This window comes from Aethalodelphis obliquidens, unplaced genomic scaffold (assembly GCF_003676395.1).
Source record: "Aethalodelphis obliquidens isolate GAN/ISIS:26980383/991018 unplaced genomic scaffold, ASM367639v1 scaffold105, whole genome shotgun sequence".
NCBI classification, from domain to species: Eukaryota; Metazoa; Chordata; class Mammalia; order Artiodactyla; family Delphinidae; genus Aethalodelphis; species Aethalodelphis obliquidens.
In genome coordinates this window covers 2,126,743-2,145,648 of record NW_020838049.1, presented here as the reverse complement: position 1 = coordinate 2,145,648, position 18,906 = coordinate 2,126,743, and the positions used below count along the sequence as shown (strand labels likewise).

Genomic DNA, 18,906 nt, shown 5'->3' with positions numbered 1-18,906 from the left:
CGTTGCAGTGTGTGGGCTTCTCATTGCAGTGGCTTCTCTTGTTGCGGAACACAGGCTCTAGGCGCGCGGGCTTCAGTAGTTGTGGGACGTGGGCTCAGTAATTGTGGCACACGGGCTCTAGAGCGCAGGCTCAATAGTTGTGGCGCCCAGGCTTAGTTGCTCCGCGGCATGTGGGATCTTCCTGGACAAGGAATCAAACTCATGTCCCCTGCATTGGCAGGTGGATTCTTAACCACTGTGCCACCTGGGAAGTCCCTACTTGAATTTTATTTGGTAAATGATACAAATTCTTTAATTTTCTGTGTTTTGATTGTAATGAAATTATTCCTGACTCAAAAAAACTATATATCTGCCAAGTAGTTTGCAGTTACTTTGCGATTTATATGCCTTATGTCTTAGCTTATAAAATATAAAGGCATAATATTATGAATTGATCTTTAAATAGATTACTGTTTTCCACATTGGATCAGAGGAACATCAAGATATAGATGTAGCAATACTTACTGCACTGCTTAAAGGTAAGACTTAAAATTTGTTAGGTCTTTCATTTATGGTGTTTTTATATAAGTTAGGATTTTTTAATTTGACTAAATGTTTGAGAACTGAATTTTTCAATAGTTTTTCTTTGAAAAAGACACAGTGTTCACTTTCTTTGACAAATTTGCTTTTGTTTTTAATCTTATAACTTTTTAAAAAGTTCATACCAGGATTTATGCCATTAGACCTATTTAATTATCCTGTTAAGAATGTGTCAAACATGTCACATTTTTAATTGGCTGAAAAATAAGTGTTTAAAAGTAATAGAGTATTAGTTAATAGAAATTAAGGATAGCATTCTTAAATGTGCTATTTTCATTAGGGAGGAAAATTTGGAAAGAAAACTAATGGTATCTTCTAGGACTAAGGGGTTAATGCACACGCAGTTGAATTGTTTTCCTCTTATTATCTTTCCAAAGACATCTAACTGATAAGACAAACAATACTGTAGTGAAAAATCTTTTCAAAAATTAGAAATTAAAATGTTGTTCTGTCCGAGTACCTGAAAGTCCAATATGCAGTGAGGTGGCAGAAGCAGAGCAAGAGGGCACTATCTTATCATTCACAAGAATTTCCCAAATATCAGACTACAATGAATTGCCAATAGATCAGACATTTGAAAAATACTATAATAAAATATAACATATTTACATCATCTGAGAATAAGAGATCATAAGTAATAGGAAGCCTAGAAACCATAAAGGGCAAGATCAATAAATGCGATTGCATAAAAATAAAAAATAAAAAGAGAGCACCTAATATTTGCTGTGTACTTTCTGTGTACTAGCTACTGTGCTTTAGTGGTTTATGTTGTTTACCCTTGTGACAGCCCTAAGAGGAAGATTTCCTATTATTTTCCTCATTTTATAGATGAGAAAACTGAGAACAGGAATGTGGAAGGATCACAAAAAGGTGTTGTAAATTAGTAATAAAAAGATGAATACCTCATGGAAAAATGAGTCAAAATTTAAGTGAAAGATTTTAGCAGAATACAAATACTTGGGGGAAATGTGGAAATGATGGAAAGATGTTATAATTTAAAAAAAAACATAAATTAAAAAAAAAAAGCTTTTTATCCTCCAACTGGGTATTTGTATACTCCTGATGGATGGTATAACCTTTCTGTAATATATTTTGGCAGTGTATCCAAAGCTTTAAATTATATACCCTTCTACACAGCAATTTGGCTTCTACGGATTCATCCTGTTAAATATGTGCACAAAGATACACTCACCAGAAAATTCAAAATAATGTGAAATGTCCACTAGTTAGAATATTTGTTGAATAAATTTTAGTTCACCTTTAAAAGGTATTTATATATATATAAGGTACATCTGTATGTACTGTTATTGAAAACTAAATATGATACATAAAGCAGGCTGAGTATTTTGTATAGTATGACCTGCTTTTGCATAAACAATTAAAAGTATATGTATGAACTTATATATGCACAGAAAACACCTGTAAGGATATTTTTCATAATATTAACAGTCAATACTATCGCTGTGATAGAAACAGATCATCTTTCTTTTCTATTCATTCTTATGCATTCTGAATTGTTTGCGATGGATGAGGCTGTGTCTTTTCTATAGTTGGAAAATAAAAGTCCTCAACCCTGGGGTAACCTTATCTTTCTGAGGCAGGCTACCTCTGAATAGTGACTGACACCAGCTATGTAATTAAAGGGGGAGGAGGGGAATTCATAAGTGTTCATATTTTATGGAGATAAATTAATTGAACTTGTCGACTGTTTTCTTTATTTGATTAGGCACTAATGCATCTGCATTTGACCAGCTCATCCTTACATTGGCATGGGATAGAGTTGACATTGCCAAAAATCATGTATTTGTTTATGGACAGCAGTGGCTGGTATGTAAATAATCTATATAAACAGTATAATTTAATTAAGCTAAGTTAATATCAAAGTATTTGCTGCAACTGTTACCTAACTTGACATTTACCTGTCAGTCAAAAGTGCAAACTTATTGTAGCCAAACGTTTCTGCAACATTCAGATCCATTTAGGATTTAATAAGTTCTATTTGCCTCTTGATAAAAACTGTGTTTTTTATAGGGTATAGATCTTTAAAAATCCTGTAACTGAAAAAAGTTTTAGAAATAGTGCTCTTTGCATCTGTATTTGTCAGGAATGTTGGCCTGTAATTTTCTTTTCTTCTGGGGTCCTTGTCTGGTTTTGGTATCAGAGTAATGCTGGACTCATAAAATGAGTTTGGAAGAGTTTGAAAAGGATTGGTATTAGTTCTTTGAATGTTTGGTTAAATTCACCAGTGAAGCTGTCTGGTCCTTACTAGTAATCAGACTGTTCAGAATTTCTATTTCATCATGATTTGGTCTTGATAGGTTGTATGTTTCTAGGAATTTATCTGTTTCTTCTAGGCTGTCCAGTTTGTTGGCATGTAATTATTCATATTAACCTCTTAATGATCCTTTGTATTTCTGTGGTATCAGTTGTAACATCTGTTTCATTTTTGATTTTATTTGAGTCCTCTCTTTTTTTTCTTCCTGAGTCTAGCTAAGGGTTTGTCAATTTTATCTTTTCAGAGAACTAGTTCTAGTTTCATTCTAGTTGTCTTTTCAATCTGTTTCATTTATATCTGTTCTAATTTTCGTTACTTTCTTCCTTCTACTAACTTTGAGTATCGTTTGTTCTTCTTTTTGTGGTTTCTTGAGGTGTAAAGTTAGGTTATTTGAGACTTTTCTTGTTTTTTGAGGTAGGCATTTATCACTGTGATCTTCCCTGTTGGAACTGCTTTTACTGCATCCCACAAATTTTGGTATGTTATATTTCCATTTTTGTTTCTCTCTAGGTACTTTTTATTTATTTATTTATTTGGCTGCATTGGGTCTTTGTTGCTGTGCGTGGGCTTTCCTCTGGTTGCGGCGAGCGGGGTCTACTCTTCGTTGCAGTGTGCGGGCTTCTCATTGCAGTGGCTTCTTTTGTTTCAGAGCACGGGCTCTAGGCACATAGGCTTCAGTAGTTGTGGCACGCAAGCTCTAGAGTGCAGGCTCAGTAGTTGTGGTGCACGGGCTTAGTTGCTCTGTGGCATGTGGGATCTTCCTGGGCCAGGGCTTGAACACGTGTCCCCTGCATTGGCAGGCAGATTCTTAACCACTGCGCCACCAGGGAAGCCCTCTCAAGGTACTTCTTAATTTCTCTTTTGATTTCTTCTTTGACCCATTGGTTGTTGAGTAGTATGTTGTTTGATCTTCATGTATTTATGAATTTTCCAGTTTTCTTTGTGTAATTTCTAGTTTCATACCATTGTGGTCAGAAAAGATGCTTGACATGATTTCAGTCTTCTTAAATTTATTAGGACTTGTTTTATGGTCTAACATGGTCTATCTTGCAAAATTTTCTGTGTGCACTTGAGAAGAATGTGTATTCTCTTGCTTTTGGATGGAATGTTCTGTATATCTGTTAAGTCCATTGGTCTAATGTGTCATTTAAGGCTGATGTTTTCTTACTGATTTTCTGTCTGGATGATCTCTCCACTGATGTAAGTGGGTATTAAAGTCCTCTATTATTTTGTATTGCTGTCTGTTTCTCCCTTTAAGACTGTTAATATTTATTTTATGTATTTATATGATCCTATGATGGGTACATAAATATTTACATATATTGTATCTTCTTGTTGAATTGACCCCTTTATCATTATGTGCCATCCATCTTTGTTTCTTATTACAGTCTTTTTTTTAAAGTTTATTTTGTCTGATACAAGTAAGCTTCCTTTTGGTTTCCATTTGCATGGAATATCCTTTTCCATTTCTTCACTTTCAGTCTATATGTGTGTCTTTACATCTAAAGTGAGTGTCTTATAGGCAGCGTATAGATAGGTCTTGTGTTTTTATCCATTCAGCTACTCTGTGTGTTTGAATTGTTGAACTTAGTCCATTTGCATTTAAAATAATTATTATAAGTATGTACTCACTGATATTTTGTTAATTGTTTTCTGACTGTTTTTGTAGTTCCATTCTGTTCCTTTTTTCTCTCTCTCTTGCTCTCTTCTTTTATGATTTGATGACTTTAGTGATATGCTTATATTTTTTTCTCTTTGTCTTTTGTGTATTTGTCTTTTGTGTATAGGTTTTTGCTTTGTGTTTACTATGAGGGTTACATATAATAACTTATATCTGTAATGTCTATTTTATGTTGATAACCATTTGTTTGATCCCATTCTAAATCTCAACATTTTTATTTTCCTCTTTTCTGTTTTTCATGTCACAGTTTACATCTTTTTACCTCGAGTATCCCTTAACTAATTATTGTAATCATGGCTATTTTTACTACTTTTGTCTTTCAACCTTTATTCTAACTTCATAAGTGATTAATCTACTATTTTTACTATATATTTACCTTTTCAGTGAGATTTCTTTCATGTGTTTTCTTGTTACTAATTACCACCCTTTCTTTTCAGCTTAAAAGAAGCTCCTTTAACATTTCTTGAAAGGCTGGTTTAGTGGTAATCAACCTCTTTAGCTTTTGCTAGTTTGGAAAAGTCTTTCTCTCTTTCAATTCAGAATAAGAATTTTTGCCAGGTAGAGTATTCTTGGTTGGAAGTTTTTTCTTTCTGTACTTTGAATATATCATGCCACTCCCTTCTGGCCTGCAAAGTTTCTGCTGAAAAATATGCTGATAGTCTTATGGAGGTTCCCTTGTATGTAACAAGTTGTTTTTCTCTTGCTGCTTTTAATATTCTTTCCTTGTCTTTAACTTTTGGCATTTCAATTATGTGTCTTGGTGTGAGTCTCTATAGGTTCATTTGAAACTCTCTGAGCTTCCTGTATCTGGATGTCTGTTTTCTTCCCCAGGTTAGGGAAGTTTCAGCCCTTATTTCTTCAAATACAATTTCTGCCCCTTTGTCTCTCTCTTCTTCTGGGAACCCTAAAATGTATCAGTCCATTTGATGTTGTCCCATAAGTCCCTTAAGCTAACTTAACTTTTTTAAAAGTTCTTTTTGCTACTCTGGGTGAATTACACTACCTTGTCTCCAAGTTGACAGATCCTTTCTTCTGCTTCATCTAGTCTGCTCTTGAACCCTGTTAGTGTATTTTTCAGTTCAGTTTTTTATTCTTCAGCTCTGTGACTTCTATTTGGTACTTTCTTAGATTTTCCATCTCTTTGTTGAAGTTCTCACTGTGTTCATTCTTTTCCACAATTTGGTGAGCATCATTATAATAATTACTTTGAACTCTTTATCAGGTAAATTACTTATCTCCATTTCATTGAGGTTTTTCCCTGAGGTTTTATCTTGTTCTTTCATTTGGAACATATTTCTCAGTTTCTCCATTTTACTTGACTGTGTTTTGGTTTCTGTACAGTAGATGAAATAACCACCTCTTCCAGTCTTGAAGAAGTAGCCTTGTGTAGGGGATGAGCCTTGTCAATCAACCTTGACTCAGCTTTTTGTTCTCTCTCAAACCTTTCTGCTTGTTCAAGCAACGTATTGTATTTTTACTAGCTCCCAGTAGTGGAGAATGTGCAGTTACCTATCAGGGTCCCTAAGGGGAGTATTTCAGCATCCAGATTCAGACTGACTGGAATCCATACCCTCAGACAACATCTTTTGAAAATCTTCAGAATATTTAGGAAACTGAATTCAACAATACTTTCAAAGGACCATATACCATAATCAAGTGGGATTATTCCGGGGATCTGCAAATCAGTCAACGTGATATATCACATTAAGAAAAACGATGATAAAAATCGTATAATCAACTCAGTGGATACAGAAAAAACATTTCACATGATTCTATATCCATTTATGATAAAGACTCTCAACAAAGCAGGTATAGAGGGAAGGCACCTCAACATAATAAAGGCATATATGACATAATAAAGGCCTACAGCTAACATCATATTCAATGGTGAAGAGTTGAAAGCTTTTCCTCTAAGAACAGGAACAAGACAAGGATGCCCGCTCTTGCTACTTTTATTCAGCATAGTATTGGAAGCCCTAGCCACCGCAGTTAGGAAGGAAAAAGTAATAAAAGGCATCTAAATTGGAAAGGAAGAAATAAAACTGTCACTCTTTGCTGATGACATGATACTATGTGTAGAAAACCCTAAAGACTTCACCAAAAAACTGTTAGAACTAATAAATGAGTTCAGCAAAGTTGTAGGATACAAAATAAATATGCATGAATTTGTTGTGTTTCTATACACTAATAACAAAATATCTGAAAGAGAAATTAAGAAAACAATCCCACTTGCAATTGCATCAAAAAGAATAAATTACCTAGGAATAAATTCAACCAAGGAGGTGAAAGATCTGTGAACTAAAAACTATAATATGTTGATGAAAGAAATTGAAGAAGATACAGAGAAATGGAAAGATATTTTGTGCTCATTGATTGGGAGAATTAGTATTGCTAAAATGTCTATACTACCCAAAGCAATCTACAGATTCCGTGCAATCTCTATCGAAATTCCAATGGCATTTTTCACAGAAATAAAACAAGCAATTCTAAAATTTGTATGGAACCACAAAAGATCCTGAATAGCCAAAACAATCTTGAGAAAGAAGAACAAAACTGGAGGCATTATGCTTCCTGATGTCAGACTGTGTCACAAAGCTATGGTAATTTAAACAGTATGGTATTGGCATAAAAATAGGTATATAGGTCAGTGGAACAGAATAGAGAGCCCATAAATAAACTCATGCACATATGGTCAATTAATTTACGACAGAGTAGTCAAGAATATACAATGGGAGAAGGACAGTGTTTTCAATTATTGATGTTGGGCAAATTGGACAGCCACATGCAGAAGACTGAAACTTGACCACTGTCTTATACCACACACAAAAATTAATTCAAAATGGATTAAAGACTTGAACATAAGACCTGAAACCATAAAACTTTTAAAAGAAAACATAGGTGGTAAGATCCTTGACATAGGTTTTGGTGATGATTTTTTTAATTAACCAGACTAATACAGGAATGTTATTGTTGGTAACTTAAAACCCATGAGGAACAGAAGAACACCCCTTACAAGTACAGGGTAAGAAAAGAAAGGAGAGAAGACCAACTGAGCAATAGAGTAAATGTTGTTAATGTTAGAATAAGTTAATAACAAATCAGATTTGTATGTGATACGAGAAAGTAGGAGATAATCTTAACTAAAATAGGAATAACATGCCATGATCAATTATAGGCTGTTAATATATGAGAAATTGAATAAGTATTACATTCTTATAAGTTAGTTGTGCCTTGTTTTTAAGTGCAATGCCAAAATATTTTCCTTGTTATGAAATAGAACTGAGTGGTGAAAAAAAAATGACAGAAAACATATCTGCTGTCTGATCATCATCCATCATGCATAAGGCGTGCATTTAGTCTTATGCTAAAAAGATTTTGGAGACCCTATCCTTTGCAAAGTAATGGAAATCGGGTAGATTGGGTAAAGAAATGGTAATAGAAACTGCTGTAGAGAAGTTGTATAGTTGTATGGTAAACTTTTGAAGACAATAAAGATTTAAAAACAAGAGGTGAAAAAACTCAATGATTTTTTAAAAATTTATTTAGTTTATTTATTTAGTTTTGGCTGCGTTGGGTGTTTGTTGCTGCACGCGGGCTTTCTCTAGTTGCGGGGAGTGGGGGCTACTCTTCGTTTGCCGTGTGCAGGCTTCTTATTGCGGTGGCTTCTCTTGTTGCAGAGCACGGGCTCTAGGCACGCGGGCTCAGTAGCTGTGGGTCATGGGCTCTAGAGTCCAGGCTCAGTAGTTGTGGCGCACAGGCTTAGTTGCTCCACGGCATGTGGGATCTTCCCAGACCAGGGCTCGAACCCGTCCCCTGCATTGGCAGGCGGATTCTTAACCACTGCGCCACCAGGGAAGCCCAAACCCAGTGATTCTGGTATTGATTTTCACAAAGTTTTTTATCCTATGATACCAAAATATTTAAAATTTTACAGAAGCAATGAGGTATTATTAAAATATTAATATATCAGTAATACTAAACATACTAATATTATTACATTAATAAGATGACTTTTATAATGCTTCTCAGTGAAATTTCTGTATTTGTGTCTTTACTGATTTTAGAGTGTTTGATTCAGTGTCTGTTGAAGTCTGTAAAAGTGTCTCTAAAAACTTACAAGGGAGCGCTACAAATGCTGACTGATACGCGTGTTATATTAAACTGCAGTGCCGCATGTTGTATTGCTGTTAAGAGATACGATTTTTCTCTGACGGTGAATGGTTTCTGTTAAAGTTCTAAAGAAAACTAAGTACAATCTTTTCTGACTTACATAGTAGTTGTATTTTTGGAAAGTTTGTGACAGAATACTTTGTGTTTATATGTAAAGCAGAATTACTGGATTTTCATTTGTGAGAATCTAACAGGATAATAGAAAGTTGTATGAGATACAAGGCAATTCCTTTTTGAGTGACATTGTCTGTCATATTGCATGATTTCTGGTATCTTTTGACCGTGTCCATTAAATGTAGTAGTGGCCCCCAATTATTGAAATGATCCCTCTAAAAAACCTTTCTTAAACACTGAGAACCATTGCTCTAAGGTATTTTTCCCAAAATTTACTTGATGGTGGATTCTTTCTTGTTTTCACCCCCACGTAACCCTTGCTGTCCTACAGAATGTTTTTTAGGGAATGCTACCCTAGTGAGGTCTTTTTATCTATTCCCTATATACCTTAAGTCCTAGCCTTTTATTACTTTGCATCTTTTTTATTTTGTTTTAAAACTGTTTAGGAACAAATATGTATAAATCCTAAGGACTTGCATGTAGAACTGTTTGTATAATTTTATTAATTTTGATACTGTTTTAGGTTGGATCCTTGGAACAAGCTATGCTTGATGCTCTTGTAATGGATAGAGTTGCATTTGTAAAACTTCTTATTGAAAATGGAGTAAGCATGCATAAATTCCTTACCATTCCTAGACTGGAAGAACTTTACAACACTGTAAGTGTATGTTAAAATTCTTTGTGGACTAAGCTTTATCATCTTTGGAAAGTGTCATTTTACCTGAGTATATTCATTCCTATTGGTAAAACCTTTAATATTTTGCTGGATTACATGGAAAAATTACAGCCAGTCTTAGTATAGATTGTTTATATGACAGTCTGAAACCCTTTCCCTGTTTCTGGAGACCTTCTCTGTCACCATAGCCACATAGGAAAGAGATGTCGTTAGTGTTAACCCTTTCCTTCACCTCAACCCTTTTTAAAACTATAAGATCAAGTTCTTAATTATAGAGTCATTATATTTCTTCTTTTTCTTGGTGGTCATTTGTTACACCAAATTTCTTTTGATTCCTTTGACCCATGGAGAAATTACACATTGCTTTTTCTTTTCTCCTTTTTGTTGTTTACATTCATGATTTTGACCTTGTGGTGTCGTACTTTCAGCTTACGTACTGTTTTTCAATTTTTCTTTTAAAGAGCTCCTGAAAACTAATTATTCCTTTTACAAAGCCTTTCTCATTTTGTTTCAAATTTCATATCACTAACATTGGAGAGGGTAAATACTACTCTTCTTAATGGCTTTTCATTACTAATAGAAGTATACCTTGAGGAGTACTAGGACCAAATCCTAGCTTTCTAACTTTGACTTCTCTGCAAAGCTGTTTACTTTTATTTATCAGTTTCTACCTATTTATCTCTTTCTTTTCATTCCTAATGTCTTTGTACTACTCAATCATTTCCAGCCTATACTACTTCAGTAATCTCATTTCCTTGTCTATTTTCAAATCTTTAACCTAAATATTCTTATAGTGACATATTTTATCATATCTTTCCCCAGTTTAAAAACTTTTGATGGCTCCCCAGTATGTATCGAATAATACTCAAACCCTTCGCTTGATTTTCAGAGCTCTTCAGCTTTTGAAATTGTGCCTCAGCTATCTCTCTCACTTGGCCTTTTAATTCCTATCTCCCACCTCCGCATAGTGGATATTTCAACTATGTCATCTACGTACTATTTCCCCAAAATATAAACTTTTTAAAAAAGCATTAATTGTTTACACAGTGCTGGTATGTGTTTTTCTTCCAGCTACTACTACCCACTTACTGGATTTTATTCTTTGTTTGGAACCTAGTTAAAATGCCGAGGCAGTACTACATTGAAGCCCAGTGGTGCAGTTTGTTAAGTACAGTTATGTCTTCTACTGTGGATTGTAAATTTCCTTTGAGTAGGGATTTGTTGGCGTTCTACTGTCTCTAGCAAATAGATGTAAAAATTATTCATTGTGCCGAAGTAAGGTTTATCCCTGAAATGTAAAGCAAATATAAAACACTAAAAATAAAAATTGATCCCATTAGCAAGGAAAGTAATTTTTTTAACTGTATAACTCAAAGTTATTAAGATAATAGTTAACATTCAGCATCAATTATTGATAAAATTTTTTAAATTTAAGGGATTATATATAACATGATAAAGCAGTGGTTCTCAAACTTTTTGTTATCAAGATCCTATTACATAAAATTATTGAGGACATCAAAGAGCTGTTCTAGAGAGGTTTTGCTTATGTGTGTTGATATGTACCATATTGGAATGTAACACCAAGAAATTTAAAAAATATTTATTAATTTGTACTTCAATACAAATAATAAATCCATTACATGTTAATGTATATAACATTTCCCAAGAAAACAAAAAAGAATTAATGAGGAGAGTAGAATACTTTTATGGCTTACAAATCTCTTTAATGTCTGGTTTCATAGAAGGCAGCTGGATTCTCATGTTTGTTTTTGAATTTAATATCACACATCATGAAGCCTCTGGAAAACTCCACTGAACACTGAGAGAATGAGAATGAATAAATGCAAATAACATTTTAACATGATTCTGAAAACACTTTTGATCTTGTGGGCCTCCTAAAAGGGTCTTGGGGGCCTTTAGGAGTCCCCAGATTGTACTTTTGAGAACTGCTGTGTTAAAGTATCCTTATTTTTTACTAAGAAGTTATATTTAATGAATAAACATTAATGAATTAAGATAAAATAGAATTACAAAAATTGCATTTCTCTCTGATTATATATTATTAGAGAAAATACAATGAAGCTTCCTAATACTTAAAAACTATGAAATAATTCACATTCACTTAGAAGACACATTTATTTTTAAAAAATTAACTTACAGGCCTTCTGTCTTTATTTTTTATAATCCTTTGCATTTCAGAAATGTTTGAGCTGTAAATATTTTGTAAGGCTAAGTGCACTAAAATATTACCAATTTTTTGTAAATATTTCTACTAAGTTTCTTTATGTTAAAAATAAATGACATTTTAAATTAAAAAAATTAACTTACAGGGGAGAATGAGCTGAGGGAACTCAGCTCTTAAGTCTATAGACTAAATACTGTAAAAAGAATGCAGTATCAGTTATAGCCATCTTTAGATATTATATAGAATTTGAAAGCCAGTAAAATCAAAGAAAATAATATTGTTTTCAAAGGAATAATAAGTTTACCCACTTAGATTTGAAAATGTATTACCAAGTATATGTAATCAAAATGGAGAAGTACATTGAATTGATTACTACAATGACCTCATAAAAATTAACAGTAACACAGTGGTGGGAGAAAAATCTCATTTGGTATTTCTTTTAAACAATAGATTTAAAGTATTGACAATAATTCTCTTGATTTGTGCTACATAGAATCAATTGCAGTAAATTTCATATAGGTCAGAGCACTGTCCAAAAAGTTTAGAAGAATATCTTTTTGGCCCATTTATCTCAGTTTTGATGGGGGAACATATACTCCTGGGTATTTTTTCAAAATACAGGATACCATCAAAATAAGATTAATGTAAAAATGAAACTTGTCATTAGTCTACTGTAATATTATATTTAAATAGAATTAAGATAATAGGGAAAAGATGGCCTATATAAATGTTAAAAGTTTGTTACCCAAAATATTTAATGTATTGCTACAGCTTGATGATTAGTGGCAGAAACAGAGGTACAGACATTTTAACAAGAGGAAAGAGAATGTATGCCTCCATTATCAATGAAATATAAATTAAATTTAACATATAATTGTGAAGCTTGCAATGTTTGCATGACTTTTAGAAAAGAAAAGCTTTTGTGTTTTGCATAAGTAAAAATGTAAGAGCATAAGAAATTATATATCTTGTGAAAGGTAAATATGACAACATGAAATAGTTACATCTTTTTCTTTGTTCCATTTTATGAACAGAACTTGTATAACTCAAAAACAATATAATTTGTGTAAGAACAAAAGTCCTGTAACAAAGAGGAAGTTGTTTAAGTTATTTTAGAAGAAAAATAATAGTTTGCTCTAATTATTTTCTCCTTAAAGAAACAAGGCCCAACTAATCCAATGCTATTTCATCTTGTTCGAGATGTCAAACAGGTAAAAGATTATTTTTGTTTTCGAAAAATGTTATTTTAAAAAAGTCATTTATACTTCATCTGTTTCTAGAAAGCATTTCAGTGCATCTTAAAATTAGCAATAAAGTGACTTTTTTTAGATCGAGATTAAAATAAGGGATAAATTTGTAGTAATACAGGAGTAAAGAGCATAATGTATCAGAAATCAAGAGAAAGGAAAGTTTATGAAATTAAAATCTGAGCTTCTAGTCATCCAGGATACAGTATGATGAATTTCTTAATGCTCATTTGTTCATAAAGGAAGGTCTTCATTGTCTGTGTTAAGAAGAAATTTGTTCCCTGGGCATGTAAAGGACATTGAGAGAAACACAGATTGGTGATCTTCAATGGCAGATTTTGCCAATAAAAAGGCTGTAAATGTTCTGTCTTTCTTTCTGTGTATGTCTTTCTCCCGCCCCCCGCCACCATCTCTGTCTCTCTCCCTCTTCCCCCTTCTTTTATATTCAGTATTGGTAGTGATTTCATATATAAGGCTCTCATATGGTCTGAAGCCATTCTGTGGTGACTAAATTTGATACACTGATATTCCTCTTCTTTTCTACTGAATTCTCTGTGAATTAATAGTTTTAAACGCTTATTTAAAAATTATAACAATTTAAACTATTGATATCCAATAGTTTTATTTCCCTTGATGAAAAAGTACTCATATTTAGTTAACTGAATTATTTTTAAAGTTTCTGAACTGAAATGCTTTCCTTCTAGAATTCTTCATTCAAATGTTTTACTTGCCATTAAGTGTGAGTATACTATTAAAAAATGGAAAACTTGATAGAAATGTCATTTTCTGTGTTTTGTAATATGTTTAATACTAAACTAACATTTCATAGAAAGAACTTAGACTTTGTCACACTTAAAATTTTTTTTATTTTTTTCCATGTGCTTTTCTTTGTAGCTTTATTGAAATGTATTTCACATACCATAACATTCATCCATGTGAAGTGTATATATAGTTCAGTGACTTTCTATATTTAGGGTAGTGCCACCGTCACCACAATTTTAGAGTATTTACAGTACCCCCCAAAGTAACTTCATACCCATTAGCAGTCTCTCCCCATTCCTGCTACTTGTCTACTCCTTGCCTCTGAGCCCACCCTAAGCAACTGTTAATTCTTTTCTATCTCTGTAGATTTTCCTATTCTGGACAGTTCACATTAATTTTTGTTTGTTTTGTTTAAGTAACTAAAGCTTTCTTTTTTTTTTTTTTCTTCCCAGAAAGCTTGAATAATGAGGGAGACCTTCAGTCCAGGGATTTCTTAAACACATTTGCATTATGATTTACTTACGTGGTTTAGCAGAACTATAGTTATTAATTCTGGGAACCTCACATAGGAGATTTGTTATATGTTAACTTCTTTTACATTGATGGCTATAATAATAAGCCCAGTTTTTCTACTTGCATAAGTGAAAAATCCTGAAGTAAAAGCAGTAATTGAATATTTTCTAATTCAAATTAATGAGTTTTCTAAGAGTTATTTGTATAGCTTGAGAAATTGCTTATCTTTTTTTTAGATAACTCACATTATTTTCCTTAAATTATTTCCCATACAAGTGAATTCATAACATAAGGGTATTTGTCAGATTTAAAAAAAAATAAAACTAAAATATCTATCATACCTGACATCCTTAATCATAGAGCATATTTTGAGGTTGCTTAAGATGAAATAAAAACAAAAATCTTGTATTTAAGGTGAAAATATGTTTTTTGATTAGTTTTTAAATTAGCGATCTAAAGAATATAGGTATCTAGAAATTAGAAACTTCACAGATGCAGCCAAAATATAAAAAGTATAAGCATTTTAAAAAGTACTAAGTTCATGAAGTTATAATTAGGGAAATGAAAAGAATGGTGATGGATGGTGTAAGAGGGCAGAATTGGTTAACATATATAACTCATCTGATGATTAAACCCTTTAACCAATAATTCATTCTGAAACTGTCTTTCCAAACTCACAAATGGATTATGTTCCAAAAGTTCATTTGTAAATTGATACCCTGGGAAAATGAATTTTTATCTCTGAACAATGTTATAGGCGGCAGTTGAATTCTAGTCAAGGCTATAAAAACGTGTAATCTACAATATGGCCAATATAATTTTGGTTAAAAATATTTATAAGTATTAATGGGCCCCTCAGGAAACATTTATAGCATTATTTATGCAGGAAAATGCAACTCATGTGCCACGGCGAAACAGAATACTTGGCACTTAGAGGTTTCTTTGCCTGTGTGTGTGAAGTATTAGTACAGTGGAGAGATCGAATTGTCTTCCTGTTGTAAGCCATACTCCTGTCCTGAGCCACACCGTTGGGACTTCAAAACTTCAGAATCTCTCTTCTTACAAAAGGAAACAGAAACAAATCACTCCCTTCTTCTGTAAAGTTAGCTGCTGGCAACTCCAGCTTCCTGTAACAAGTAAACATTTGTTATTTTGGAGAGTAGTAGGCACATTTCTAGGCATGGCATGGAAATATTGAGAAATACTATTTTGTCTTTTTAAAACTAATGCTTTGTTTTCAGGGGAATCTTCCTCCAGGATATAAGATCACTCTAATTGATATAGGACTTGTTATTGAATATCTTATGGGAGGAACCTATAGATGCACCTACACTCGGAAACGTTTTCGATTAATATATAATAGTCTTGGTGGAAATAATCGGGTATGTAATTAATATTTGGGGGGAAGTCTATAGATGTGCTTTAAAATGAACTTACACACTTTAAAAGTTAAAAATTACTTAGAATGGTAAAAGTGGGATTGCCTTAAAAACATGAGATTTTAAACTAAGAGTAGTTAGAAATATTTTGTAATTGAAATCCTGAAGAAACTATATATTTTTTTTGGTGTGCGTACACATATTTATATATACATACATGAGTAAAAACTGATTTTTTTATAGCATAACAGCATATTTAAATCTATAAAATCTAATAAGCTTTTGTTTTCAGAGGTCTGGCAGAAATACCTCCAGCAGCACTCCTCAATTGCGAAAGAGTCAGGAATCTTTTGGCAATAGAGCAGATAAAAAGGAAAAAATGAGGCATAATCATTTCATTAAAACAGCACAGCCCTACCGACCAAAGGTATATTTGTTTAAATATTACCCTTTCTGGCTTTCACATTTTGTTCTTTCTAAATTACTTAGTATTATGAAGCAAAAAACTACTTGTTTTAGTAAGAATTATCTTTTGTTTTTAGATATGGTATTATATCCTTGATTATTCATTTTCCTATATGCCAAAAGATATTCATTGTTAATGATTCTGTTATTTTTTAGTATTTAACTATGATAATGACCAGAATTTTTAGATGCTTTGATTATTGCTTAACTGCCTCCTTTTATTCCATATTTACTTGATTAACAACATGCAAGACAGAGGTGTTATCCAGACTTTCCTTTTATTAATACTGTGTTTTATTGGATATTAGTTGAAATATTTAGGCCCTTTCTTTAATCCTGGAAAACTTCGTTGCAAAGACATTTTTTTGGAAATGACATTTCTATAAAATGAATAGCTATAATAAAAATCAAGTGTGTAAAATTTATGCTATTTTGATTTGTGCAGCTGTATGAAATTGAATAATAAAGGGTATTTTATTAAAATTCTCACATGAATGTCTTATGGCCTTATTTTGATGAGCCTTATAACATTTATTTTCTCTTAAAGATTGATACAGCTGTGGAAGAAGGAAAGAAGAAAAGAACCAAAGATGAAATTGTAGATATTGATGATCCAGAAACCAAGCGCTTTCCTTATCCACTTAATGAACTGCTAATTTGGGCTTGCCTTATGAAGAGGCAGGTCATGGCCCGTTTTTTGTGGCAGCATGGTGAAGAATCAATGGCTAAAGCATTAGTTGCCTGTAAGATCTATCGTTCAATGGCATATGAAGCAAAGCAGAGTGACCTCGTAGATGATACTTCAGAGGAATTGAAACAGTATTCCAAGTAAGTTACATTTTATCATTTGAAACATTTTAAAATACAAAATAGAGGGGGTTTAAGTGGAGATTATAGTGCCATGCACTAATTAGGTTACATATTATAATTTTACTGGAAAAATTAAGAGAAACCCACTTTCTAAATGTTTAAGTTTTTTTTAAAAAACTCAAAAAGAAACTTTGCTGCCTAGGCATGTATATTGTTTGCAGTTCAAGAGTTAAATATCTCAACAAGAAAGAAGAAATGCCAGAAATCAGTTTAATAATTAGTTGTACATAATAGCAATTAGATTAGGAAAAGTTCCATTTGAAGTGGTGGGGAAAGGAAGAAAGTGAGGTTTGAGCTGTAGTCTAAGGAAATAAATTTAATTCAGCTGGAAGGGCATTTCAGCTGGTGGGACTACATACGTAGAAGAATAAAATAGTTCACAAGTTTTACAGTCTACTTAGGGGAGTAATAGAATATTAAGCTAGAAAGGTAGTTTGTAGGAAGCTTTATAATAGAGAATAGGACCACCTTCCCCCAAAATGGGCTGTCTTTGGAAGAGAGTAAGAGTTGTTACTGGAAATAACTCAAATAGAGATCCTGTGATCATGTTACCAGGGATTTAAGATTAAGATGTTCTTCATATTAGGTTAGTCCCTATTCACATTATTCTTCCTCTCTACTGGGTACCAACCCTCTTCTGTGTTTGAAATATTATATAGAGACTTTCTGAACAGAGCATCTGAATATTGTCAGTTTTGGTTTCCTGTGAGTCTATAGGTTTATTTCTAGGACCGGGGGAAAGTGCTCCGGAGTCACATTTTCAGTCTTGTTCCTAATGTGGCATATTTTAATATTTTGTGATTTTCACATAGTAGTGGATATCTGAAAACGTAGGGCTACTATGATTCTGATGCCTCACATTTCCCTAAGTGTGTGTGTGAAAATACTAAAAACTGGAACATGTTATGAATGACTTAAGGATAATGGTTTAAAACTGCAATTTGGTAATCTGAATATGTTTTGGCTTTTATCTTTTGATAGTGATTTTGGTCAACTGGCAGTTGAATTATTAGAACAATCCTTCAGACAAGATGAAACCATGGCTATGAAATTGCTCACTTACGAACTGAAAAATTGGAGTAATTCCACCTGTCTTAAGTTAGCAGTTTCTTCAAGACTTAGACCTTTTGTAGCCCACACCTGTACACAAATGTTGTTATCTGATATGTGGATGGGAAGGCTGAATATGAGGAAAAATTCCTGGTACAAGGTATACCTTAGAAATAATTTAATATAAAGTGTGTGATTAGATAAAAAAGAACAGAGGAATTAGCTCAGCTGTATAGTAAAATGCCTTGATTTGTGAGGGTGGTAGGGGTTGCGGTGTTGGCATTTTATCCCTCTTAGTCTTCACTCTGAATCCTTTTCAGGTGTGGTGTATAGTGATTGTTTCCCCAGTCTGAGCCAGGAGCATGAGAGCAACAAATGGGAGTATTGGCATTTATAGCAGCCATGAAAAAAAAGTTGTTGCTTTATGAAAAGATGATTCCCAAATTCTAAAATTCAGGACCTATCTACTAACTTAATAATCTGTTACTTTTAATTTGCTTGAAGTATATTGGATCTGCTCGGTTTTTATGGTTAAAAATTGGGGTAAAATGTTGTCTGGTACTTTCAGTTTCATTAGTGAGAGATTTTACTTTAAACTTTCCTTTTTGTTATTTTATGTCTGAAAAAAGGTATAGAAATATAGAAGGCAGAAATCAGGCAAGTAGTTTAATCACTGATCATTGTAAGTGGATAATAAATACTGATCATATACTAAAAATAATGGTGAAGGATTAACCCTGATATACAATTATAATAGAAACCCTGACACACAATTATAATTTCTTTGTGCTTGAGGATTTTGCAGGTAATACATAAAATTTTGGAAATAAACCTTTTTGTTTATAGAGGCACAAGCTGAGTAATCACGTTGTGACATGGAACACTTGCAGAGAGATTTAGGATAAAATTAAGCACATATTAACTTCATAAGGCTTACATT

The 18,906-nt window shown here is 32.9% G+C and overlaps 1 protein-coding gene across 6 annotated transcripts in view; it reads left to right on the top strand.

The window, feature by feature from the left end:
* The window catches only part of TRPM7 (transient receptor potential cation channel subfamily M member 7), a 120,942-nt gene that overhangs the window by 50,478 nt on the left and 51,558 nt on the right, over nt 1-18,906 (top strand). For 5 of the 6 annotated variants that reach the window (XR_003430740.1, XM_027096673.1, XM_027096675.1 and 2 more), the window contains exons 10-17: nt 446-518; nt 2,306-2,406; nt 9,343-9,477; nt 12,838-12,891; nt 15,444-15,584; nt 15,874-16,008; nt 16,594-16,874; nt 17,898-18,126. Coding sequence is in view for 5 of the 6 variants with exons in the window: in XM_027096673.1 (XP_026952474.1) it covers nt 446-518; nt 2,306-2,406; nt 9,343-9,477; nt 12,838-12,891; nt 15,444-15,584; nt 15,874-16,008; nt 16,594-16,874; nt 17,898-18,126 (1,149 nt within the window). In the remaining variant the exon portion in view is untranslated. The remainder of the gene's footprint in view (nt 1-445; nt 519-2,305; nt 2,407-9,342; nt 9,478-12,837; nt 12,892-15,443; nt 15,585-15,873; nt 16,009-16,593; nt 16,875-17,897; nt 18,127-18,906) is intronic. The other variant, XM_027096674.1, reaches the window with a different exon arrangement.